This window comes from Apus apus, chromosome Z (assembly GCF_020740795.1).
Source record: "Apus apus isolate bApuApu2 chromosome Z, bApuApu2.pri.cur, whole genome shotgun sequence".
NCBI lineage: Eukaryota > Metazoa > Chordata > Aves > Apodiformes > Apodidae > Apus > Apus apus.
The window spans coordinates 40,510,607-40,537,911 of NC_067312.1; the positions used below are offsets into that span (position 1 = coordinate 40,510,607).

At 40.7% G+C, this 27,305-nt stretch overlaps 1 protein-coding gene across 7 annotated transcripts in view; it reads right to left on the bottom strand.

The window, feature by feature from the left end:
- NTRK2 (neurotrophic receptor tyrosine kinase 2) overlaps positions 1–27,305 on the bottom strand; it is a 219,972-nt gene that overhangs the window by 80,360 nt on the left and 112,307 nt on the right. For 5 of the 7 annotated variants that reach the window (XM_051642180.1, XM_051642179.1, XM_051642188.1 and 2 more), the window contains one exon: positions 16,779–16,967. In XM_051642180.1, coding sequence (XP_051498140.1) covers positions 16,779–16,967 — 189 coding nt within the window. Of the gene's footprint in view, positions 1–2,883; positions 2,905–5,197; positions 5,216–16,778; positions 16,968–27,305 lie in introns of those variants that run through there. The other 2 variants (XM_051642185.1, XM_051642182.1) reach the window with 2 other exon arrangements.

Sequence of the window (27,305 nt, forward strand, 5' to 3'; positions counted from 1 at the left end):
CACATCAGTACACTGCTCCACTGAGCATTATCCTCTTTCTCATCCAGAGGCTACCAAATTTGACTCCCAATAAACTTACTCAGTAAAAATCATGTGCAAGCAGAAAGGATGTGGAGAATGGAAGTTAAAGCTCAGCTTTAAGCAAAGCTGTAAGCAAGTTCTACTGAAGTTATAGAAGTTTGAACGAAAACCCAATATTTGAATATATGACTCTGGACAAACTTCATGTCATGTCCTGATCTGAATGCTGTGAGTTAAAGGTAGCTGCCCAGGAAATCTCTCTCAGTTTGAACAAAATTACAATAACTGAAGCAGGATTCTGTAATTTAATTCCTATGCTACTGCAAATATTCATCAAAGTACAAATCCTTTGGAAGAATGGAAGTTTTGCATACAGCAGTATTTTTGTGCTAGAATCCACCACTTGTATTATCATTGGCCATCTCATCTTCAGGAAGCTTGGTGCTGTTATATTAATATTCCTAATACAATGAAAATCCACAGAATGGGTCCTCTGCTTTTCAGCAACCAATGCAAATCATTGTATCTCTTAAATACCATGTGTCCCTTTGATAATCACAAGCACTGCTGTTACATTTCCTTTAACCCAGCATCCTAATAAACTTTCTCTTTGTATCTCCAGCAGCACAAACAGCACCTGGGGTCTGGAGGTGTGGGGCATGGATGGATACAGAAAAAAAATTGTGAACCAGAAGAGCTTTTTGTTCTTTAGCTGTCTAGTACTCTACACATCCCTAAGATACAAGGCATTTTACAGTTATGATTGTAATGAAATGCCATTGAGAATTCAAGAGGAATTCCCTCCTGAACATCTAGATAAGCAATAAACATGAGTTTAAAAGATATAAAACCCGATATAAAAATGGTTAAAACCACAAATACAAGACCCTCTCATGCCAACCTCCAGTTCTCTTCACTGAGGATCCCCTTCCATCCCAACCTGGATATTCAATTAGTTGGCTGTCAGGATAAAATTAAGAAAATGAGGAAAAGCTTGATGAATTCATCAGCCTAGTGAAAAGCAATTAGAACAATCCTTAATCAAATACTGCTGCTTTTAACAAGTCAGGTAATGTATCAAAAGCAAAGCCTACTTGCCCAAAATCTTTTGCTGCCTGAATCCAAATCCTGAAGTCATGCTGTCAGGGAAAGCAAAACCTAGGTAGTGACTTTAATCACTTGAACTTTGGAGCAGTACAGCTACAAAATACTGGCTTAATTGGAGTAAATGACCAACAGGCCTACCGTTTTGTCTTTCTTATTGTTTATTTCCTTTTTCCTCCCCTGCCCTCTCCTTGCTTCTCTTTGTCTGGGAGAGGTAGATTTGTATGCATCACTGTCTCACAGAGTGCCACTCCTTACTGGAGGCCTCTCTGGCTACTGCTTGGAGACATGCAAGTCACAGGCTTTTGTATTCTTCCTGTAATTTCCTTGTGGTCTGAGTATGATGCATCTGCTTCATCTTTGTGATGTTGGTTTGGCTTCATCCCATCTAATGAATTTTATTAGTAATTGTGTCTCTAGAGTTTTTATTTATGATGTCACATGTAGAACAGTGTCACCCTTAACAACACACTTGCTGGCTTAAACAACACCTAGACCTAAGAATATTATCTCCATGTTTGCAACACTGGAGGTAGTCCCTGTAGCATACCCTGCGGACACACAGTGAATTCTGTTCATACAGAGCATCTGTTAAAGGTAACAAGCAAAATGTTAAAGAGTCTACATTATCTTTGTAAGAGAGCTTCTAAGGATCCGCCAGCAGAAAGCAGCACAGAGAATGATGGGCAGCATGTGACCACAGGGAGTTTATACCCAAGATTGTAAACCAATACCTCCTTTTCTTATTATAAGAGCATGGAGATTTAAAGATTTAGAATTGCCATCTTTCCTTAGACTGGATTTCCAATTAAATAATTGCCCTTCTTCCTTAAAAATGAAAACTCCCAGCATCAAGCTATGTTTCTGCTGTAGCTTTTTTCTTAGCAATTCTCTGAATTCCTGTCTTTCTGAGGCGGATACCTAAAAAAGCCCTCCCTAGGAGGATAGAAATTCAGGGGACTATTAGGACAAAACTTTTCTGCAGTCTGCTGCTGTACTTCCTTTATTATAGAGCAGACACTAGTCTCTCAGCCATTCAAATGTCTCCCAGCACAGCCTTGGACTGCAGTTGTAGAATCAGGTTCAGTAAGACAGCTCTTGAGATGGTTTCGCTAATGAATACTATGGATTTTAACTTGTATTATTGTATACAGTATACCCACAGAGAAAGGTCATAGAAAGGGTAACAAAATGTTTCTTAAAAGCTTTTATAGACATTTGGATGGGATGAGTGGTTTAATGAGGCCAAGAACTCACTGTGGGTGGGCACAGCTTTATATATATCATGAAAAATAAATACTCCACACTCAGGGAGAAAGTCCATCCCAAGACTAGACCAAAAGAAACAAAATTCAAGGATTTCTCTGCACACCTTTTCTCTATTGATAAGAAAAGCATCTGATGCTTCTCTTTGTGTTTTCCAAAGAAATTGCTCTACAACTTTCTGCATACATACTTGGTCAATAAACACAAGTTACAAGGTTGAGATGGCAAAGCTGTCTTCTGTGGGAGCAATAACTACCTGTGTGCTTTGTTCTACCTTGAAACCACCCTATCTTACAGTCAAGAAAATTTACCAGTCCAAGATAAATCTCTTACCAGTTTGTTGTCATTTACCATATCCCTATTTCAGATGTTGAGACCAAACGCAAAACACACAATATCAACAGGCTGAAAAGACTCACGTTGATTAAAATAGGAAATCAGTTCTGGATTGGGCATCTAGAGGAAAGCCATCACTGCAAAGAAAAGTTGAAACGTCTCTCTTCTTCCTCATTTCTGAAAGACAAACTTTATTTTGTACTGTGTTTATTCCTCAATGTGACACAATTTCAGGGTTCACTAAAATGCTGCCATTAAAAGAGGCAAAAAAAATGTAACTTTGAAGTGCAATCCAGCATTATGATAAATGTGTGAGACCAGTTCCAGTGAGGAAACATACTGCATCAGAATGCATAATGCAACCCTTCAATGAGTTGGGAAAGAGTTACCTTCTGGTAAAATAAGTATTGTTGCAAACTGCTAAATTCAGATTACCTTTCAGAAAGTTTCACTCCATCTGCAAGGAATGCAAAAGGCTTGTGCCTTACTCTCCAGAAACAAAGCTAAGGCAAAAAGGAAATGCCTTCTTAAGAAGGATTGTGTGAATCTGAAGCTTAACTCTGTGCTCCTATACTAAAACTTCAGGATAAGAACTGTGGTTTACTGTGTCTAAGACCAAACCTCACCGAAAACATGCACCTGGTGTCTCTCCAGATTAGGCACAAGACTGAAAAGACCCTTCCTGCAAGAATGAGTTGAGAATAGAGCTTTTGAGTTTCATGTCTGATGCCTGCTGGGGTTGGCTGTGGCAGCTGAAGGGGTCCTACCTCTTCAGTGGTGGCCAAAGAACTGATGTGACTTGAAGTCAAAGGTAGCTTACACATGTAGTCTGGCATGGGCTGCAGGAGGTGAAGGACAGCAAACTCGCCTCTGGCTTTTCCCTGCTGCAGAGAGGGGGGCAGCAGTCCCTTCTCCAGGGACACTGAGAATGCAGTGAGGTTTACATAGTCACAGAGTGGCCAGGGTTGGAAGGGACCTTTGAATATTATCTTGTCCAACCCCCCTGCTAGAGCAGGATCACCTACAGTAGACGACACAGGAACACATCCAGATGGGTTTTGAGTCTCTCCAGAGAAGGAGACTCCACAAACACTCAGCCTGTTCCACTGCTCTGTTACTCTCACAGTAAAGCTTTTCCTTACATTTAGCTTGAACCTCCTATGCTCCAGTTTGTGCCCACTGTCCCTTGTCCTGTCATTGGACACTGTGGAAAAGGGACCAGACCATCCTCCTGAGACTCACCCTTTAGATATCTATGAGCACTTACGAGCTCCCCCCTCAGTCCCCTCTTCTCCAGACTAAACAGCCCCAGCTCTCTCAGTCTTTCCTCACTGGGCATATGCTCCATTCCCCTAATCATCTTTGTGGCCTTGCACTGGACTTTTTCCAGTAGTTCCTCATCATGAAATGGGGTTCAGAGCTCTCAGGGCAGTACCAGAGGCTCACCCTGATCATTACAGTGGGAACTAATGCATCTTTGATGATGCTAACACTGTTCCATGTCATTGTCTACCAGGACAGATGAGCTCTCTGTTGCAGTTACTGGGGGTGCCAGCAAGATGTAAGCCTGTGGTGTTTTACCTGCTTCTGATCCCTCCTCTCCTCTGCTCTCCTGGTCCTGCGGGTTTTGGCCACAGGAGGATATAAATGTGTTGCTGTTTATGTCAGGGAAGTTGCTACATACCATACAGGGAATATCTGCTGGCTTATTAGACAGGGTGAGACACTGGAACACACAAGCTGTAAATGCTTCATCCCTGGAAGTGTTCAAGGACAGGCTGGATGGGGCTTTGAGCAACACAGACAGGAATGACATTGCTGGACAAAGACAATGCAATTAATTTTACTCTCACCTGATGATACTGCACTTTTGTTCGCTTTTTGTTGCACAAGTGAACTTCACAGACAGAAGCATCACAAGCACATGACAACACGTACAGTCTGGAAAGAACATATCTGTGTAACAGGATATTTCCATTTCTAAATCAGAGGACCAAGAATGAGCCCATAAGCTTTTGCCTTGCACTTTACTACGCAAGGAGCTTTTCAAGCTTTCCCACGCAGTGCTGGCCAATGCATTTTTGTCTGGAGGCAATCCGACTGCTATTCCAGTCTCAGCCTCTTTAATGGAGACTGCAAATACTGCAAACACTTGCTTTTCTTCCGATGAGAATAAAGCAGGGGACAAGACAAATAACATTCTCCTGCACAAGCAGTTGAAGCAAATTGGTCATGTATTGTTCTTTCTTTGCCAAAGGCTGAGACTTATGTTCTTTTGTTTCTTTTCCATTTGTTTCTCTCCTTTTCTGTTCCTCCTTGTTTTGTGTGGGACATGTTCTCCTTGATGGATACTGTTTCCAATTATTTCTTTTTTTTTCTTTCTTTCTTTTTTTCTTTTTTTTGTTTGTTAAGGGAGCCACAGGCCTTCCAAGCTGTAGGCACCACGAAAAATGAGAGGACATCCTTGAAAGACAGCCTAAGAAAACTCCTAAGCAACATTCAGAAGAGAGAGAAGATGTGTGGGTTCAGTTCAGAAAGTTTCTAACTAGAACAGTTGCTCAAAGAAGGTGTCATAATGGCAGTTGGAAATTCTGTCAAATCTGTATTTCCTTCAAAATTAAATACATTGGAGATTGCTTGAAGTTAGATTTGGCTGTTCACTATTCACTCTTAGGAATAAATAACCATGTGATAGAGACAATCAACTCGTTTTTCATTTTTAATTTTCCAGTGCTGTGGGAAACACAAGGTGGGAACTGAGAAAAGGGGAAAGAAGTGCCACTCTGAAGACAACTTTGCTTCCTGTGTCCTTAACTCTGATTCCAATCCTCTGGTACAACTCAGAGCTGCTCAAGGAAACCTCCTGGAGATTGAAAGCCTTTTCTTGCACCCAGTGTCCTGTACAATTCTGACTTTCAACAGTTTCCAGCAACCAGTTTTTAAAGGCATTTAGGTAGCTAAAGGCCAGGCACTGATTTACTGGAATTGCCCAAAATACTAAGCTGACTAACACTCTGTTTTCAATTGACCAGACTTTACGCATCTAAGTTGTTCCGGGACTTTTTAGAAAACTAGTTAGTCGTTGACTTAGCACATTAATGCCTTTGAGATGCTTCTCTCATGTTCCTAGCTGACATCTGAGAATGGAATTTAGATTCCTCAAATGCAGGAATTAAAAAAAAAATAATCCCTAGAGAGATTATTCTTTATACAGCAATACACTGCAACTTAGAGAAAGTCAATAATTGGTGTGCATACACCACGTATTTTTTCTAAATGCAAACAATACCCCCACCCAATATGTTTTCCATTTAAACATTTAATTGCCCCTAAAAGCTAATGAGCAAGTCACTAGCATAATTTCAGACCTCTGTTTCAGGGTCTTGACTTAGGTTATTTGACACTGTTTTCCCCTGCAGGGGTTTATGCTTCAGTCACTGTGATTCCCCTGCAATCTGTAAATAATAGTCTTCAATATTATGGGCATTGATGGGCTAGAGATAAGACCAAGTGACTGTTTACCTCCTATCAGATCTGTATGCCTCATTACTTAATTCACATACTGGCCTTTGAAGAGTCATAACCTGTTCTCTGTGGAATGTCCTGCTCAACAACAGGCTGAGAAATTTATAACAACCCTCACAGCTCTGGAACTACTGAGCTCAAGGGCTGTCTGTCTCTCCTTGTACCACTCCGTCATAGACCCACTAAGCAGAGGTCCCTTCAGCATCTTTGGCAGAGAGAGCAGTTGGTACTGAAAGCTGCACTGTTCAACAAACTGAAGGAAAACTAGCTTATGGGAAAGTGAAAAAGGGAAAACTCTAAAAAATTATTATAAAGATATGTTTTGGCAGCTGGCATTTTCTTTGTGTTAATAAAAGAAGCATGTTCCTGGAATTGCCCACCTAAGTAATCAAATTTTTTAAAGGATTAAACAATGCTGAGGTCAGGTGGTTTACAGAATATATGTCTAAACAAAAATGCACATGTTATATAAACACCTTCTAGTGAGAAAAAAACAGCCTTTAATTTTTCCCTGAGTGCTGTGGAAACTGAGAAGCCTGTTGAGAGGCTTTATTAATAAATTAATGCTGAAAAAAATATTTGAAGTTTATGACAGAATATTTTAGAATATTACCATGTTACTTTTATCTATGACAACATTTTAAATGGCTATTAAGTTCCACTCGCTGCTAGTCTACTCTATGCCCAGAACACACACGCATCTAAGCCTTAAACACTGAGGAGCTCCCCAGCAAAACCCTGTCAAAACCAAATGAAACATACTTGGACTTTATGAACCTCAGTGGCATTTTTGCTAGGAAGGGTTTCTCTAGTTAGAATGATAACCCAGCTGCAGAGACTACAAAATACAAAAGGTCTGGGAGATTAGAATAATAGAATATATTTGAAAAAACCTTTAGGGTCATCAAGGCCAGCTGTTAACAAAGCACTGCCAAGTCCACCACTAAACCATGTTCCTAAGCACTGCATCTATGTGTCTCTTAACTACCTCCAGAGATGGTGACTCCCTCACTTCCCTGGACAGCCTGTTCTAATGCTTGACAACCCTCTTTGGTGAGAAAATTTTTCCTAATATCCAATCTAAACCTCCTCTGGAACAACTTGAGGCTGCTTCCTCTTGTTCTATCACTTGCTACCTCGGAGAAGAGACTAACCCCCACCTCACCACAGCTTCCTTTCAAGTAGCTGCAGAGAGCAGTAAGGTCTCCCCTCAGCCTCCTTTTCTCCACATTAAACAACCTCGGTTTCCTCAGACACTCTTTGTAAGACTTGTTCTTCAGACAGCTTCATTGCACTTCTCTGAACACACTCTAGTAGCTCGATGTCATTCTTGTAGTGAGAGGCACAAAACTGAACACAGTACTTGAGGTGCTGCCTCACCAATGCCAAGTACAGGGGAAAATCCCTACCCTGCTCCTGCTGGCCACGTTATTTCTGATGCAGGCCAGGATGCTGTTGGCCTTCTTGGCCACCTGGCCACACTGCTGGCTCACATTCAGTTGTTTACCAACACTCCAGGTCCTTTCTGCGGGGCAGCTTTCCAGCCACTCTTCCCCAAGCCAGTAGTGTCGCATGGGGTAGCCACCCCAGAACAGCTGATTATCAGTCCTGCTTGCAGGGGTGATAGGACAGGGGCAGGGTCTGAGTTTTCCACGGAAGCATGAGCTTTTCACATCCCAGCCATGCAGATCCACCATCAGTGAGATGCAATGGGAAAAGCACCTCTCTTGCAGAATCTGATAGCCAATTAAGTAGGAAAGGGAGGGACAGAGCAGGGGAACTCCTGCTGGGCACATGGGCTGCCATGGAAAGCAATATAAGCTCATTAATACACAGAAACACATGAACAGGAGCTGCATGCATTTATTCAGAGTGGGTTGTGGACCCTTCTGTAGTTCTGATGGCTCCAGGCAATACTGGACCCATCGCTATCTGAGGCATGGCCAGATCTGCAAACTTGCAAAGCCAATCACACAGTCTACTCCAGGACATCACCTTCTAAACTGCTCTTAAAACTCACAGTCTCAAAGCACTGAGACCCTCAATTCCTCAGAGATGGTGAGAGCTATGAAGATGTTAGAAACTGCTGAAAAACACACACTGCTAACTGCAATAAATACTACCCTGTTTTAACTGATGGTTATTGTGGACAACTGTACTGCTGATAATTTTCTTCCAAAATTATTCTTTGGGTGAGGCTGTGCTCAGGGCTACCTGCATTTTGGACACCCATACCCATGTTTTTTAAAAATTATGCACTTGTTTGGTGATGTACTCAAGAAAATTAGAAGTAGGGTATATGAAATAAGTTTGGCTACAAAGTTTTTTTATTTACTTCTGATCTTAACATACTTCAGTATTTATTAGACTTGAAATTTCTTATTTTATTTCTTTTTCTAGTACATTTCCCTGGCATCTGTATTTCTTTTTTAGCCAAAACTCTCATTGACACAAAGGAATAAATCCAAGGCTCAACTGGGCTCCCGTGCTTAGGCTCATGCTAAGGAGGTTTTCACAATAGATTACTTTTATTCCCCATTCAGTTTAAATGTAAGTACTACCCATTTAACCTCCATCATGTTGTTTTCCCATTATGCTTATACATGCATACACAGGTTTCTGTATATAAAATCAACAGCCATAGAATTTAGCATGCAGCAGAAAGTCTGAAAGACATAATTTAATCATTACAACATAAACATTGATATGTGTCATTTATGTATTACTGATTTAGCTACATATTTTTGTGCCAAAATAGTGAATGTGTTACCAATATAGACGTATTGTCAAATGACAAACTGAATGTAGCAATGCCACTGAGATTACACCTACTAAAAAAGCACTGTCGTGTTTTTTTTTTTTTTTATCTTGACTAACAACTAGTTGCAGAGAATGCTCGTGCATGTGTTTATTTCACTTCATTTTTCATAAAGTCTTTAAGTGTGCTGTTCAAACGAACCGTGTGATTGGGCTGGTTGTTGATAGTGTATCTCAGTGCTCTGCTGAACAGTGTGCTTATCTAGAAGTAATCCAACGCATTTACACAAGAAGGTATGTGCTCTACCTGAACATTGACAATGGACACTTCCCTGCAGATGCATGTTTCATGCTGTCATGGCTTCTGTTCTGTAGTTAAAATGCATATTTCGGACCTTCACTGCTTATAATATCCACTGCTTAGCCAGAAGTATGTTTCACATACTGTATTTCCAGGAGATAAAATACTCATGCTATTCATGATTTATGCCTCAAAGTCCAAGCCGTTCTTTCCTGCCGTTGTATTTCCAGCATTTAGACTCTCAGAGCAAGTACTTTGCTGAATAATTCAAGTCACAGAACAACATTCTGTGTGATGAAATGCAAGTACTTTGCTGAAAGGATGATTTCCTGCCTTTTTTATTAGATATAAATGGACTTCACAGACATATCAACACTGTAAAACAAGTAACCTTGGGGGACAAAAATGATTCTACAGGTTCACCTCTACACTGTATGTGGAAATACTTTCTTTCAAATTCTGAATTTTTAAGGAAGTAGAAACCCATGGTTTTCAAGTTGAAGGCTTCTGCCTTTGGAAGAATTTCTTCCAGCTGGGTGGAAAACCAAAAAACATGCAGGTCTGCTGAGTCTCAGAATGAGAAACAGAAATTAAAAAATCTAACTTCTCATTAATTTAATTTTATGTGTTTGGCAAAGGAAATATGTGATGACATTATTGGAAAAAATAACTGAGACTCAATATGCTATGGTCTGGGAGACAAATTTCTTACCCAGTTAACAAAAGTCACATGCAACTACTGAAATACAGCACAGATTTATATAACTGACTTTTCTGACATATGTATAACTTGATGAACGACTGCAAATACACACATTTTAAAAGGTGACTGCAGTGAAGGATTAAAACATGCAATCAAACCACAAAAGCATTCAGTCAAGATAATAAAATATACCTTCATTTATCTTTATAATTTTATTTAGCCAGTATCTCTCTTATACATTCACCTAGCCAGTAAAATATCTCCAGAGTAAAGCACACAATGGGATCAGGACAAGCAGTAAAAACATAACATGCATATCACTCCTTGTTATCTCAACCTCATTCAGGTTTGGCTTTCAGCATCTAAAGCTTTTTGGTTTTCAGCATCTATAAATCCCTTAGTGAGGGCCCTGTTAAGCCTCCTAGCCTCTGAATCCCAACTACCAATACATTTCAAGACTTGGCAAATTCAGCTTGGACAGTGAGGTTTTTCCTCCCAGTCTGGATTCTAAGATTGATCAGCTTTGCTCTTCTGCATTCTGGCAGCTGAGGTCATGGTGTCTTTTATAGGAAAATGAGCTGGTTAGAAATTTTCAGGTCTGTGAATTTCAGGGGTTGATGGAAAATCCCAAGGCTTAGGGCTTAGCTGGCCAAGAATCCACTAAAACAGTCCTTTTTTTGTGGTCACTCAGATACAAAAGCCTTTCAAAAGAGATGGAAATGCTGACAGAGTTTCTCTTGGGAGATCCTTCTGTGAACAGGGACCAACTCAGCCTATTTTTTGCCCTGTAACATGTGTCAAAAATCACCCCTATTCCTCAAAACTGTAGGAGAGTGTAGGGTGACATATACAACCTGGAACATGCCATAATTTGTTACATGCAAAAAGTCAAATGGAGACTGTCAGCTGTAGGCACTCTGCTCATTGCACACTGCCGTTTTCTACAGCAGTGTGTGCAGGATGAGTAGCATGTAGAAGTGATCAAATTGGCTGTTCTGGGTCAGAGGCCTGACAGATCCCTGCAGTACCGAGGCTCTCTTGGTGAATTTTCCTTTTTGCCTGCAGCTTTCATACCACCAGACTCTGACACTCCCACTCTGCAGTGAAAGCCTGCATACCCAAGTGAGGAAATACATGCTGAGGCTAACCTCTGCTTTAGGACTCTGGGGGCAAGGATGCCTGAGAAATACACACCGAGTGACCACATCCCCTCTTTCTGTTGAACCGACCCTGGAAAAAGAGACAACTACTTATTTTTTTCATATGAAATGTCCTGGTGCTAGTGATCAAAGGGTCAGGGAGAAGGCTATCATACTACTCCAAAATGAAGTGATAGTAATCTGCCTTACAGAGTATGAGTGGTCACTGCCACAGAAACAGCTGGGTATTGAAATGCAAGTCTCTGCACCCCTCCACAAATGGAGGCCTAGGGGAGGAAACACAGCTCAGTGGGTCGTGGCTGCGCCCCTTTGCTGTCTGTGGCTGCCATGCCAGGGCTGTCTCCCAGGCTGGCAGAGTGCGGCCAGCTCTTGCACCCTCACATGCTGCTGCCACGTTCAAGTGCTCCCAGATAACGAAACTGAGTCTAAAAAGAATCACAATGCAATAAACACAGGAAAAACAAATTGAGATTATTATTTATATTTTTTTTCTGTTTTCTCAGCCTTCTGGGGTCTGGCTCACAGTCTCAAGCTTTTTTTCACATCTTCTTCATTCTAAAATGAAACCTGACATTATCACTAAACTCCAAGATCTATGGCTTCAAAGAGGAAACTCCAGTATTGTGGGAGTCATGACAAAATTACAAGAATAATACTCCTTTTTCTTTTCTCCCTTAAAAGTCATTCAAGAAGGTGAGGGATTAAAGCAAAGCATTTCTGCAACCTTATCGCCCAACAAGGACAACTGAATTCTATTTATATATATGTTTAAAAATCTATAGTTAAAGAACAAGGGAAGTCAGAAAAAGGCCAAGATCACCCTTAACTAAATGGTGTAATAATCCTTAAAATGTAAATTAATATCCCCAAGCATCAATTGAAAAGTTTAGCATTCAAAATGGGATAGAAAAGGGATGCTCTCTAAACTTCTGCTTTTAAAATTAGCATCACTCATGCAGTTAAGAATCTTACTGCAGAACTGGAACTATAGACTGTAAATTAAGTTTTTCAGATCAGCAAAATAAGTAAAAATAATGTACAAAATTTATTTCCACCAACTTGTATTCAGCTGCAGACTTTCCCTAACAGAGGCCAGCAGCAAGTACAATGATTATTATCTAAAGTGTACGTTACCACTCCTGTACTTCAAGAAACACAATCTCGAACTGCAGAAATACAGATAAAATGGGAAGACTATGTCATTAATATATGCAAATTTCACATAAGAAAGCCACAATAAACACAACATCATCTGAAATGCAATGGCTATAAGTAGGGTCAGCCACTAAACCACTCTGTGACTGATCAACAAGCCTGTCCAGTATGCTATTTTCCATCACTGATAATATCTTTAGGGATAAAGTCAAGTGAGTTGCAAGTACAGATTAGCTGGGAGGTGCAAACTCATGTCAGTGCAGCTGTTATTCATCCACCCTACGTGGCCGAAAACCTGGAGCCTGCAAACCTCTCCATGAAAGAGCAAAGCTCCAGCATTCCTTTCAGTTGTATCCAAAGAACCATGGTGACTTTGTGGGGTGAGGTGGTGTTACTGGAGTGAGGTTCAGAGAACAATTTGATTCCCAAAATGGCAACACCACCTGCAAGTTCAGCCTTGAGAGTCTCAACCTGAGTACTTCACTGATGTTTTATGCATACCGCCTCTTCAGTTTTGCTTTTTACATTACTAACAACACAGCAATACTACTTGCTGCATTCCCACCTTAGCCACAGAAATACAATAGTAATAGGTTGATATATTCCAAGTCCTGAGCTGCAAGCTAAGTGGTGAATGAAGGAAGTCCATAGCCCATAGTTCAATGTCTTTGTTTCTTCTCTCCTGCTTCAACAGGTCTGGTAGGCTCAGTTGGCAATTTGAGTAACTACAATTTCTGTGCAGAGATGCAGAAGACTAATTTTTTACATATTAAGCTATTAATAAAAATACCAAATAACCTAGGAGCTGTGACAGCTCGTAAGATTAGGGAAGCTAATCATTTAGTTAGCATCTATGCCCACAAGATACTACATTGTGTAGTTGATTTTCAGGGGTCAAAAACCTCTGCAAGGTTTGCCATCCATGCAAGATTTCTGCACCTGCTCATGTTATTTTACTACAAAGTTATGGCCCAACTTTCAACAGCAACAGCTGAACACTGTTGCTAATTCCCAGGCAACAGGTTTGCAGGCTGATGCTAACATGGCACAACCTGGTTTATAATGACTTTAGAAGTGCAAAGAGCATTTCAGCATGTCCAGGCTGTGGACTCCCTCACACACATCTAAAATCAGAGCTGTCACTGTTAGTCAAGTGCTGCCAAAGAGGAAATACCTTTTGATTTCACACTAGAAGAAACCAAGAATTCTGGTATGTGTCTGAAAATCGTCTGTGCCTCACAGACTGTAAACTTGCAAGATGGAAATACTGAAGATATGGGATTGGCAGATGAACTCACCAGCCAGCAGCAACCAAGGGTATATAGCAGGGAAAGAAAAACCCAGAAGTTCTGGGATACAGTGTCAGACAGTCAAGTGCTGAAGAAGCATCAGTGGGTTTGCTGGCAAAGAAAATGGGCAGCTAAGATGATGAGCAGGCATCAGAAATGATCAGCAAATCCCAACTGGAAGATGAAAGAGTAATTTTCTACTGTTATGTCAACTAAAGATACAGATGAGCATTTGTGCTGGAACCTGGGACAGGAATTCCATCCTTCTGAGTGATGACTAGAAACCCAACCCCTCAAATCGATAGGTGTTCAGTCTTCACCAGTTTGCTTTATGCACCTTGAAAGCCGTATCTTAAGAGGAAGAAAGTGTTATAAGTTTTAGGCTGAGACTGAGTCTTTAGAAGCCATCGCTCTTCAGGATTTAGTAGTGAGAGTACCAATTTACTGATACAGTGATGGAATTTCAAACTAAACTGATTGCAATTAACTTTTAAATTTTCTTTTAAGTACATACACTTCTAATATTTGCTATGGAGCTTGATGCACTGTATTCAGATATGGTTATCTGGAGATCAGTCAAAATATGGCTTAAGTAGGTAACAAAAAAGTAACTCCACTTGCTACTCACATCAGATGCACTCCTTCAGTTGCTATGAAAACTGCAACACAATCTGTCTACATTTTCACCCAGCTCAAAGTCTCACCTCTGTCCACAAACCAACAGATGCTAAAAACATAAGAATCTTCCAGCGTGACTGTCAGTGACTGCTGTGTTTAACGCTAGCAGCCAATGAAACTTAGACCAGAATTAATTATCTTGCTGGAGATGAGAAGCCAGACGACATCTGGAGCTGGCATTATCGTAAACAGGAAAAAAGGTATGAGAGCTGCTTAGCTTAGAGGTTTATAAATACTAGATATACACATTAGGAGGTCGGCAGGTTAAGATAGAGCAAGTGCAGCTCTTTACTAGTAAGTGAGGAAGCGAGTCAAAAAAAGAGCGTATGTGAAATTATTTATGGGAAGACCATTTTTATCTGAGGCAATTTTAATTACAGTTTTTATTGGACAGCTGCTCCATGTGGTAGGAGAAACCTCCCTTGGTTTATACACTGCCACAGTTTACCTGATCCTCTCTGCCAAAGCAATAAAACCATAAAGACTGGGACCACTATGGCAATGTGGCAGAATGCAGTGTTAGCCTCAGAGTCTCCCCAGATCACCATAGCAAAGTCTTGAGCTGCATCCTGCAAGCATTTATGCACAAACTGAACTTCATGTACTGTAATTCATTTCCCTGACACCATGTAGGTTTCAATGCAGCACAGAAAACCAAACACAGACTTAATTCTTTTTAGGATCAGGACCTCCTTAGCACTAGTCAGCTATGATTTAATGCGTATGTGCAGATTTAAGGTGCAGCTTAGTAAACATGAGAGAATTCTGTATTTTGGTACAGTTTGGGTTTTTCCCCAGAACTGTTTTTCCACATCATGTATGTTGTTTCAACATAAATGATGAAGGTTAAATATTCTGTAGTCACTGATGTTTATTTAAACAATTATAATTTTGTCTAAGGCAGCTGGAAACAGAGGTACAGTAGCCTCATATTTAAAAGTGTGGCCTTTTATATAATATTATAGAACTCTAGTGGGCAAGTTGCCAATTTCTGATTCCTTAGCGGCTTTTGTTCTTCACAGGAATTAATGCTCTAATCAGAATTCATCTGTATAACAATTTCCTTGTGCTGATCGAGTATCAGCAATTCAGTGATTACCTAATGCATCCCACTGCATACACTAGGCCAGATTTTTCAAATATCCTCTGGTATAAGAGATAATGGGGCATTTCTAATCACAAAATTGTGCCACACAAAAAAGCTATGGTAAGAGTGAACATCAGGGTTATGCAATAAAAAGGCAGGAAAAGACCTTCTGTTGCAGTGTACGAATATCATTCTGTTGCATGTGCTTAGTGAAACAATCTAGATGTACATGAGCATTAATACTCAGAAGATACTTAGGTAGTCCAGCATCAGTCTTCACAGCCTTAGCAGTCATGCACAAGCATTTGCATGCATGCCCCAGTGTACAGGTCAAGGAAGTTTCCTACTATGCCACTTAAGCTTTGCAAAGCTGGAGGCAAAGTTTTCCAACCTTGGCAGTAAGCCCATAGGCTATGAAGCAGTATCATTTGGGGTAGGATATTGATAGGATATAGCATCTCTTAGCTGCAAGCCCAATGCTCACCAGCTATGCTGGGAATCCAGAATGGCTTCTCAAAGAAACAGTGCAGACTTCCAGTAATGCTTCAGAAATTAATGTATGGTCAAAAAAAAAAAAAAAAGCGGGGGTGGGGGAACGTGGTACAAAAAACATTCTCTGAAACTCTTGAAGACATTAATGTACTGATGAAAAATAGTAAGCAGTGCAATTGCTATTAATCAGCATTTCACATGTCCAATTCTAAAACTGTTACTAGGTTTGAAGAGTAGCATCTGAAGTCAGAGGTACTCTTTTAAAACTATTTATTGTTAATTATGTTTAACTCCTCATATTTTATCACATTTTGCCTGCTTCTTGAAAGAACTTCTATGTGACATTTATTGTCCAACATGCAACCTTCTGCTCTTCTTTTAAATACTCAACATCTTTTCCAGCTGTAGAGGTTGAATTACAAAATGCAACTAGAAAACCTGAAGTTTTAACCTTAACATTCTTACAACTTTACAAATACTCAGATTTCAAAGTTAGGTTATGTTCACTGCCAATACGATCAATTTCAAAGCAGCACAAATGAAACAATACTGAATTCTGCTTCTGACCTAGGATTTGTTTTCTCCCAAGAACACATTGAGTGCACAGGACTGGCCAAAGACCACTGAAATCAATGGAAAGGCTACCAGTGACTTTGATGGAGTATGGATCGGGCATTTGAGTGTAAAACTGCTGACTTAATTGACTCATCACAAGGGCTGAATTTGGCTTTGACAGATGTAAAGCAGTTCATCTTGTGTACCTTTACCAAATTCCATACCTTTTAACCCCACCCTCCCATTTCCAGGAATTCAGAGCATTTTGTTCTGCTAGCTCTGTCAAGGAGCCCCAGCACTTGCAAAGGTAAAATGAATGACAGAAACACATACAGTTGTTTGTACTTACAGGTGTCAGGCTTGAGCTGACTGTTGGTAATTCCAAAATACTGGGGATTTTCGATGACAGGAATCTTTGTCATCCCAATGATGACTGCATCAGGACCTCCCTCAGAAGAAGATGGAGTGTTACTGCCATTTGAGATGTGGTGGAGGGGACTGGCTGAATCATCATCATTGCTGATAACTGAAGAAGGACCTGGAATTAGAAAGAAATATATTCCTGTAACTCAGCGCATGGTTCCCCTCCCTTAAATGTTGTGGTTTTTTGGTTTTGGTTTGTTTTTTCTTCTGACTAGCTTGTTCTCCATCTCCATAGTCAATAGCTCTCTTTGTGTGCCTTGTCAACCTTACCTCAAGGAATTGTATATGTTTGGGTGTAAATGGAGGACAGTAGAGTTTTTTCATTAGGAGTTGGAATATTAAGCACATTTTTGTACTGGTAGATCACCCAGATTGAATACATCAGCGTCCAGCATAGTTTGTCACTTAGAAAGATCTTCAAATCTGTTGAATTTCCTCTGTCATGCTCAGAAATAAGCTACGAAATACACACTAGCTTTTTTACCTTGTGTCCTACTTGGATCACACAGCAACAATTGCCACAAATCAGGTAATGCCTGCCCTCCCTTTGAGGTGGAATTACAACAAGACAAATACACAGAGGAGATGGGCTCATCCTGATTCGGGAAGCTGGTAATTTCTGAAGGACAATGCAGTTGAGAGTCAAAATACAGAAGACAATTTAACACTCACAGCAGATGTGGAGCAGACACTGAGAGGAGCAGTGGGAAACACCCTACCCCAATGCAAAATCTGGGGTCACTGCAGAAGAGCTTCTCCAGCCCAGGGGAACATCCCACTGGCTTCCCCATCTGTATCTGGGTCTAGTCACCTTCCAGAATGAGGGGTTTTTTTATCAGTAATTCAGTGACAAGTTTTTGGTTTGTTTTCCCTTTGTGCTTCATTGTTAAAATGAAAGTGCCATGGAGATAAAACCTTGCACACAGGTTAAAAAGTCCTGCTTAGCACAGAGTTCCACTTCTGTGAGCTGCAGAGGCCTTATTGATATAACAGTGAGATCAGTGCAGGTAACATCTGAACTCTTGCCATCTACCCCTGTCACTTAAGTTGCACATTATGTCTTACAATACATCCAGTATTCAAAGAAAACCAGAATAACCATTTAGCAACATTTTGCCTAATCTCCACACTGAAGATCCAGCAGAGATCACACACAACACATTTAACTTCATGAACCATCCAGGGTTTTCGGGTGGCATTCACATCTTCTGTTGTAACAATAAAAAGACAATGCGAGAAACAGATGGAAAAATTCACCTCCTGTAAGTGCCTACCCTGGAACAGATTACATGTATGTTTAGCCAACAGGCAGCAGTGACAGGTAGGGTGGCTGTCACCTCAAAGAAGGGAGCAGCAGGAAAGACCTTGAAGAAGACAAAAAAGCTGGAGTTTTAGGTTGGGCGGAAGTAACAGTGCAGGGGCAAGACAGAGCTGAGTAATCTGCCATATAGATGTAATCTGTGTCCACAGGAAAGACAGGGGATGCAGAAAGAGAGCACAGAGATTGGCTGCTTGTTCTGTAGATACATCATCGACGACATGAGAGAAGATGAGCAGGATCCCACCACAGCACACACACAATTAAGGAATGAGATGAAAAGGAGGACAATCCCAGATAAGGATGCCAGAATAAAGAAAAGAAAAGAAACTCAACGGTGGCTCACTGCATCATTAACAAAAACACTTTATCATTGCATGGCATGGGTCATATGAATAAAACTTAAAATAATTTGGCATGTGGCTATTCAACTCTACCTTTAGAGACTCAAGTGTGCTCCAACCCCTGTCCTGATTTCCTTTCTCCTGAGTTGGTTTAATGGTGCACAAGGGAATGTTCTCATAGTTTGAAAAAGTACTTTCCTGCCTAGCCTGAAACATTAAGAGGTAGTTTTTCAAATACCTTGCACTTCACTGGAAAGTCACTGTTGACAAATATAAATGAAGCCTAGATCTCTGCAATTTATCAAGTGAAATACTAATACCAAGGCTGGTTTTGTCATTACTGATCGTCCAGATCCTCAAAAGATTTATTCTTCTAGGAAGGCTGCCAGGATTAAGTATTTTGGTGAAGATATCTCTAATGAAGTGCAGAACCCAACAAACTGCGGGAAAGGGTCCCCTAGATGGCACAGAAGATACTTAAATGAAGTCACAATACATTTTTCAGGTGCATGAGAGTTGTGTGCAGTGGCATTAAGAGTGCAAACCCATTTAAAACCACATTCAATTTTTTCTAGACATCATCTTTACTTCTCTAAACTTTCTTAATGTCAAGCTAATAGCTCCAAAAAGCAGGCTGACAAATACAGATTTCTTGGGAAAATAAAGTCCTTTTATAATAATGTAGCTCTAGGCATGAGGGTCAAATCCTTTCTCATACAGCAAATGGGCAAATTCTCTTGGCTCTGTAATTTAATAGAGGCATGTCTCTAATTCCTTTCCAGGCCTACTGTTCTCTGCTGCACAGGGGAAGGTTCTTCTGTCATTGCTCCCTTCCACCATACATAGGGTGATGGCAAGAAAAAGTGACCATTCCAGACTTCCAGACATTAAAGTGGGATAATGAATAGAAACTCACTGCTTGGTACAGTGAAATATTTTTCCAATCAGTATAAACATCAAAGTGCTGCAGGTGAAAAGGAGACAATTGTTCTGTAAATCTATTTACTCATTTAGGCTAACTGGTAAAAATTAGCCTTCTGTGTGTTATGAAGCAGGCTCCAAGTATATCCAGCTCTCAATATAGGAGAGTAAACTCTGGAAAATGAGGTGATTTCTGAAGCAATTCCTGGCAGCATGAAACAGTTTAAGAAAAATTAATTTCTGTGAACTTTGTGCTGTCACTTGGTGATCCCTCTCACTTAATAGCAAGCAATCAGCTCATGTAATGGTCTTTGGAAGCAGTTGTTTGGATTCAAAACTCCTATTTCTTGTATATTTCTTCTCAAATTAAGACAATGAGAACTCAACAGATGGGAAATTTTGTATATCAAAGGCAGTTAAGCTCATGTCCTTCCAAACTCCCCCTTTGCTGGGACCTTTCATCAAATGGAGCAAACTGGTACATAAACTGTTGCCACACGTGCTTATTTACCAGATTGTTAATGTACCATAAAGTTACATTTCATTTTTTGAATGCTCTAAGCCACATTACAATTACAGGCCAGCACTGCAGCTTGCTATGACTGCTATTCTATCTGAGATGCAAGAGGAAGCCATCACCTATGCTGGCAAGAAGCTACAGCTGCCCTTTTCTGAATATGCTCTGAGCTAAAATTGAAGGGTAATTTCCTGAAGCACCTAAAAGTGTGGTTTCATCCAGATGAAATGGAGTGACTTAATTACTTGTCAAAGGCAGAATGAGTATGATAATTATCCTCAGTCACCTACTACTCATTCTGTTTTTTATAAAACCTGCTGTTGGTTTCACACCTGAAATCTGAAAATTTTAGACAAAATGTCATTGGTGGGAGGGAAAATCATGGGTTGTCAGTAGCCACTAGCTATTGTCAATAGCTGACTCACAGTCAGGCCGAGCTTTTAAGAAAACTCCAGGGGCCTTTTCCATCTTCAAATGTGCTGCCCAGCATCTTCACTTTATTTCATATTTAGACAGTATTTCTTATCTTAAGAAGACAAAAGGCAGAGCCAGATGAGAAACAAGAGAGCTATACACTGCAGGGCTGAATTTCTCCTTTCTTTGATGGTAAGCCAAAATCTGCCCATTCTGCATCACCTAGGCTCAAGAAAAAATCCTTCTGTGAACAAATCCAGTAGCTCTCTGAAAAAATGGTGATACACACAAGGTTGCTGAGCTGGCAGGGGTGCTCACCAAGCCACTTTCCATCATTTATCAGCAGTCCTGGCTAACCAGGGAGGTACCAACAGATTGGAAATGAGCCAATGTTACCCTCATATACAAGGAGGGATGGAAAGATGATCTGCGAAATTACAGGCCTGTTAATTTGAATTTGGTGCTGGGGAAGCTGATGAAGCAGATCATCCTGAGTCCGATTAATACAGCACATGCAGGATAATCAGGTGATCAGGCCCAGTCAGCATGGGTTTATGAAAGGCAGGTCCTGTTTGAGAAACCTGATCTCCTTTTCTGACAGCGTGACCTGCTTACTGGATGACAGAAAGACTGTGGATGTTGTCTACCTTGACTTTAGCAAGGCATTTGATGCCATTTCCCACAGCATTCTCCTAGAGAAATTGGCTGCTCATGGCTTGGATGTGCATACACTTTGCTGGCTTAAAAACTGGTTGGATGGCTGGGCCCAAGCAGTTTTGGTCAATGGAGTTCAATCCAGTTGGCAGCCAGTCACAAGTGGTGTTACCCAGGGCTTAGTGCTGAGGCTGCTCCTGTTTAAAAGCTTTATCAATAATCTAAATGAGGGAATAGAGAGCACCCTTAGTAAATTTGCAGAAGACACTAAGCTGGGTAGAAGTGTTGTTCTGTAAAATTTGTGATCTGCCTGAGGGTATGGAGGGTTTACAGAGGGATCTAGACAGGCTTGACCATTGGGCCAAGGCCAATGGCACAAGTTTCAATAAGGCTAAATGTCAGGTCCTGCATTTTGGTCACAATCCCCAGCAGCACTACAGGCTTGGGGAAGAGCGGCTGGAGGGCTGCCCAACAGAGAGGGACCTGGGGATGTCGGTTGACAGCCCGATGAACATTAGCCTGCAGTATGCCCAGGTGGCCAAGAAGACCAATAACATCCTGACCTGCATCAGGAATAGTGTGCCCAGCAGGACCAGGGAGGTGATCCTGCCCCTGTTCTTGGCACTAGTGAGGCAGCTACTCGAGCATTGTGTGCAGTTTGGGGCCTCTCGCTACAGAAAGGACACTGAGCTACTAGAGCATGTCCAAAGAAGGGCAATGAAGCTGATGAAGAGTTTGGAGCATACGTCTAAGAGGCTGAGACCTTGTCGCTCTTCAAAGCTACCTGAAAGGAGAATGTTAGGAGACGAGGATCAGTCTTTTAAATGAAGTTGTTAAGTGACAGGACAAGAGGAAACAGACTCCAGTTGTGCCAAGGAAGGTTTAGACTGGATGTCAGGAAGAATTTCTTCATGGAAAGGTTTATCAGACACTGGAAGAGGCTGCCCTGGAGGTATTAAAGAGAAAAATTATCTTACTGCACATCCCACAGAACACTGGAGACAATCAAACACTGCTGGGATGGGGTCATGGTTTACTTTCACTGTTGCCAGCACCCCTCCCTAAAAATATGACCCACTTCTGTGCTACCTCTTGAACAGTGCATCTCTGCACTGTTCTTGACCTTGGTGGAGCCAACAAATATGAGAATCCTTAGGTTTAGAAACAGAATTTAATAAAATTATTTTCAAGGTATGCTGCTATTTTTGGTCAGAAGAAGGAGTTTCATCATGACAAAATACAGTATGTCCTGCTGCTCCTATTGGCATCAGCGTTAACACAGTTTTAATATGCACTCTACCAAGACCTATCTGAGCTGCTATTAGTTGTGGTTATGTTTTGTCTTGCATTATTTCAGACTGTTGCTAATACTTAGGTAGTTAGCTGTGGCAACACATCTGACTACCGGCTGCCACTGGAATTATCCACATGACCTTCCTGTGCATCCAAGTACAGAAAGAATCGCAAAGTAAGTAACAGCATGAATCAGCTAAGCAGGCTAAGGCAAAATAAATAAAAATTAGAGTCTCCCAAATGCAGAACATACGTGGGTTTTTTTGCACCTGGCAAGCCCTTGCAAGCACGTATCCTCAGACTTCAGTTCAGATGGTCTCCAATGAGAACTGTGTTCATCTACTTCTCCCTCAATCTACTGTGTCAAAGATACAGTCTATTCTGCATGTTTGTTCCCCAAGTTCTAACAAGATTCCTTGGAGGCTACAACACTTGTCATCCTTCTTGCAACACACTTCCGTGCATCACACAACATTCCAGTTATACCTGAAGTCACTACTAATGGCTCAGGCACACTGGGAAACAAAAAAAGTAAAAATTATCCAAAACCAGGCAATTTTAGCTTAGTGGTTGGAGATGTGTCATTATAAGAATGCACCTGCTCAGTCAAGTGTTACAAGGAAGCTCAGGTAAAGTGATTGTTTATAGAGATTATTTTGTGCTGTGGTGCCTTATTGGCTTCTTCCTGGCTTCTTCTTAACCTCCATGGCTCATTCCATGAAAAATGACGTTGGCTGCTAGAAGATTTCTCAACTGACCTTGTGCTAGCATTGGTTCCTCTTTCTTCCTCTGGGAACAGGGACCTGTCTGTGCCAGGACACAGTAATAGCACACCATCAAGTCAAAAGCAGAACTGTGAGTGCATGTCACGTCAGTATCACCTCTGTCGAATTTCAAGGCCATACTGAACCTTCTCTCTTTTTCCTTTTGGAGGGTGTTTTTTTTCACTAGTTAAATACATTGTACTGAAAAAGCAATTACACAAGATTTCTTTTCCCATGAGACTCTCATATTTGCTGTAGATTCTAAGTCCTACTTTTCTGCATGATTAAATGAAGTTTTATGCTTCAGCAAGTGAAGATACTAAATTTTTTTCTGTTATCAAGCTAGGATCAAACTTTCTTACCAGAACAGACAACTTTCTAGCTTAACAGTTCAGTTGCTGTCTTATCTTTCACCACCTCTGAAAGACAACTCATCAATCACAGCTTGGCACACCTTTTTCTGAGGTGTGATAAGCTTTACTTTGAATATTCCTTTGCATTCTTAAAAGTTCAAGAACTGCATGCAACTGTGATTGCAAATCATGTTCATGAAATTCTATTAGACTGGATAAGTGATAGAAAACTATAGAAAACTTATTTTATATTATTGGTCTCTTAAAACGCTGCATGCTGAATACATGGAATTGAATTGAAAGGCATAAATAGAACACAAGAAAAAAAAAAATCAAAGCCAGTTGAGCAAGATTCCCAAAGAGAAACAAGGTTAGACTCACTTCGCTTGGTGGAGCTGTTCAAAGTAATGTCAAATTCTTCTGCAAATCTAGAGTGGAGTTATTAAAATGATGGTCTTTGCAGCTGTGATGCTTTTAATGGAGGAAAGCTCAAGGCAAGGTGCTCCTGTGTTTTCTCAGCAGTTCAGTTGTGTGGAGCAATAGCATTTCTTTCCTTTCCTCACCTTCCAACCAATCCTTCTTGCCTTTATCCCCATCCCTGCCAGCTACCCAGAAAACTGTCATTAGACTTAGCCTCAGTGAAGATATATTAACAGTCACTGTCACACGCAGTTGTGAAACGAGCATTATGACTTTAATCCTCCTTTGCTTCTGGTAGAGAAAACATGCAAATAAGATCACCACGAGCAGCACTATAGCCACATCCATCCTGCCGAAGCACAGGGTTCTTCACAGTTCAAACAATGCATGTCCTTCTATCCACACTGAGCCAGTAACTACACCACAGACATTAAGTTGGTGACTCAGAACACAGACCTGCCAGGCTTGGGTGTTTACAGGATATATAATTTTAAATCTTTAGACAAGTATCATTAATCAGCTTAACTGATTTGTGCCCATCAGTGCTTGTTTAAACTTGTAGCCTGTTGCTTCTTGATATATGAGGGGAGAAAAACTTCCTTATGCTGTCCAAGAGGTTCACTTCCAATCCAAGAGCATGTTCCCAGGAAGTCAGAGGAACCAGAACAGAGAGCTGGAGAACTTCCCTACAGCCAGCAGACAGATGACTCTGTTCCCTGTCAGCAAGCACTTCTGACAACCTCTGAATAAAAGAACGAGAAGGGCTGCCTGTAGGTCTCCTGCAGGATGACATTGCAGATGACACAGCGGCTGAAAATAAAGGTCTAAAGCAGCCCTTAAGAGTCTGTTCCCTTTAAACCACTGCAAAACAAAGGGGGTATATGTTTTTGAAAAATCACGATAAAGCCACATCATGTTCGCATAATGTTCACTAGGGTGGGTGATCAAGAATACAAAGTGGTTTGCTTTTGTTTTCATGTGAAATATCTATATTTTGTCTTTAAGTAATGTCGACCTTTAAGTCTACTGAAACAACAGGCATGTTCCTCAGTTTTACAGTACCAAATTTTCAGTGTTGCCAGGTCTCAAACGGTCAGTCACTCTGACTTACATGACTTTACCCTAAAATGCAGGTTCCTTTGCTGAAAAAACGTATTCCAAATGCCTAACTCCTCTAGAGAGCAACAAACACATCTGAGTAATTTCCACTGAAATGACAGCACACATATTTTAGCCACTCGAGTACTTCATGAAGCTTTTTGTTGTGGCTTTGAATCTAAGAGCCACAGCTGCATATTTGTTTGCTTCAGTTTTATTCTGGAAAATGACTGTGAAAGAATCCTAGTCAGTTGCTTTCAGCTGCCTATCTTCTCACAACCTTGTCTATACTCCCCTGCGTGCATGCATTCACACATCCTTTTAAGCACAAGCCTGGAGCATTCTAGAGGACATAGTTTCTAAAATGGAGGTTTCCAAAGAAAGAGGACTTACTAGGATAACCTAGTGGACTCCCTCACAAGGCAAGCCACTCCTCAAAAGCCATGCAACATACAGGACACAGGGACAAAGACAAAAGTGTTCAAGGTTCACCCAAAAACCCTCCTTTGCAGCACTGCAAAACACTAGGAAAAAGGATGAGGTCTCCAACACATAATGGTTTTGCTAGTAACATCTGTGCAAGATGAAAGGTCTACAACTCCCCCTCTGTTCTGGCCTCATTCCAGGGCTAGTTCTCCCCATGGATGCCAACAGCAAAGCCTCAGACTGTGGCACAAAGGTTGCTAATTTCTTTCTCCTTTCAGCCAGAATGGGAGGCATTTGTATAACAGACCTCACAACTGTAATCTGGTACACATCTTCAATCTCTTAAGTACCAGAGCAAATAAATCCTCACAGTTCAGCCTCAGTGAGGTACATGCTATTATTCCCAATTTGGAGGCAATAGGAGGAGCTCTGGGTGCCTTGCTGATATGCCCAGATCTGAAGATGGAATCTTTGTCAAAGTCATGACCAAGAGACCCAGAAAGGACTGCCAGCCTTGGCTGTCAAACCACGGAACCCTTTGGGACCTATAGCCCCCTTCAGCTGTAGGACAAATGGTGGTTATATAGCTGCCTGCTGCTTTGTGGACACATTCATAGTATCTGCAGTTCAGATGATGTGCCCTATCATAAAGAATGAGGAATTTATGGAGTCTCATTATTGGTAGTCAAACACAGATCTGAAACAAAAATCCAGCAGGGTTGTAGTGTATTAGTCAATATAAATATGTGAGCCAGAGAAGTAAGGATACAAGCAAGGAGAAAATGTAAAAAAATATTTATCTTTTTTAATATAGATCACCAAGACCACTAATTATAGCTACCTGGCAGGTTTGGATATCTTGGAAACATGAGTAAAATTACAATCCTTCAAAAATACTACAGTGAAAAATCACTGCAGTAAGAAAAAAGATCAGCTGGAATGCAGTTCTTGGCATCAAGCAAAGAAGAATAATTCACCCCAAATTAAATCCTTGTTGCCTTTCATGTAATTTAAAAATTATTTAATTAACAATTGCTTCCCTCCACATTTCTCATAAATAATCTAAGTGTTAACATTCCCATTTCTAGGTCTAAGAATGAAATCTTCTGTTGAGTAGAAGAAAAATACAATGTGTACAGAAGCAACACAAGTTTCCCCATGCTCTGCTGGCGGTCAGTGTTTATCTGAGAGAACAGCAAAGCTATTTGGAGTAGTCAGCTTGAATAATTTTCCAAATTCTGTTTAGTTAGACATAGTTAGATGATATGGCAGACACATTAGAGAAATGCTCCCTGATAGTAATTTTGTATTAGTTTATTAGTTGCTTGTGTGGCTTGTTGGTTGTTGGTTGGGGTTTGGGGTTTTTTTTGTTTGGTTTGGGTTTTTTGTTTGTTTTTTTTGCTGTTGTTGTGGTGGTTTTGGTCTGGTTTTGTGGGGTTTTTTGTTTTGTGATTTGTTTTGTTTTGTTTGTTTGTTTGTTTTGGTTTTGGTTTGTTTTGAAATAAAGCATTACTAATTAAACTATTTCCCTTCTTTAAACCCATTCTGATTACTTCTTGGGAGTACAGAGGTACCTTCTACAGGCCTCTTCCATCCAAGCAAATAAGCTGAAAACATGATATAGAGAAATCCAAACATACTCAGAAACCTGATTAAATCCCTGAAGAAACAGACTCTGAGGAGGCACACAAGGATAGCCTTCCACTGGAAGGGAAAAATCTTTATTTCATGTCTATGCTGGGTAGGAATGAGAAGTTGCAGGACATAACTGCATCAAGAAAGACTGAGGTAAAATGCTAGGAAAACATCCTGAGGTTCTGGAATGGCTAATATAACACTCAGAAATCTACACTTCAGGAGATCTTGAAGCCAAATCAGGAAAAGATCTGTTGGAAAAGATACAGGTATAGTTGATACAGGTTTAGGACAGT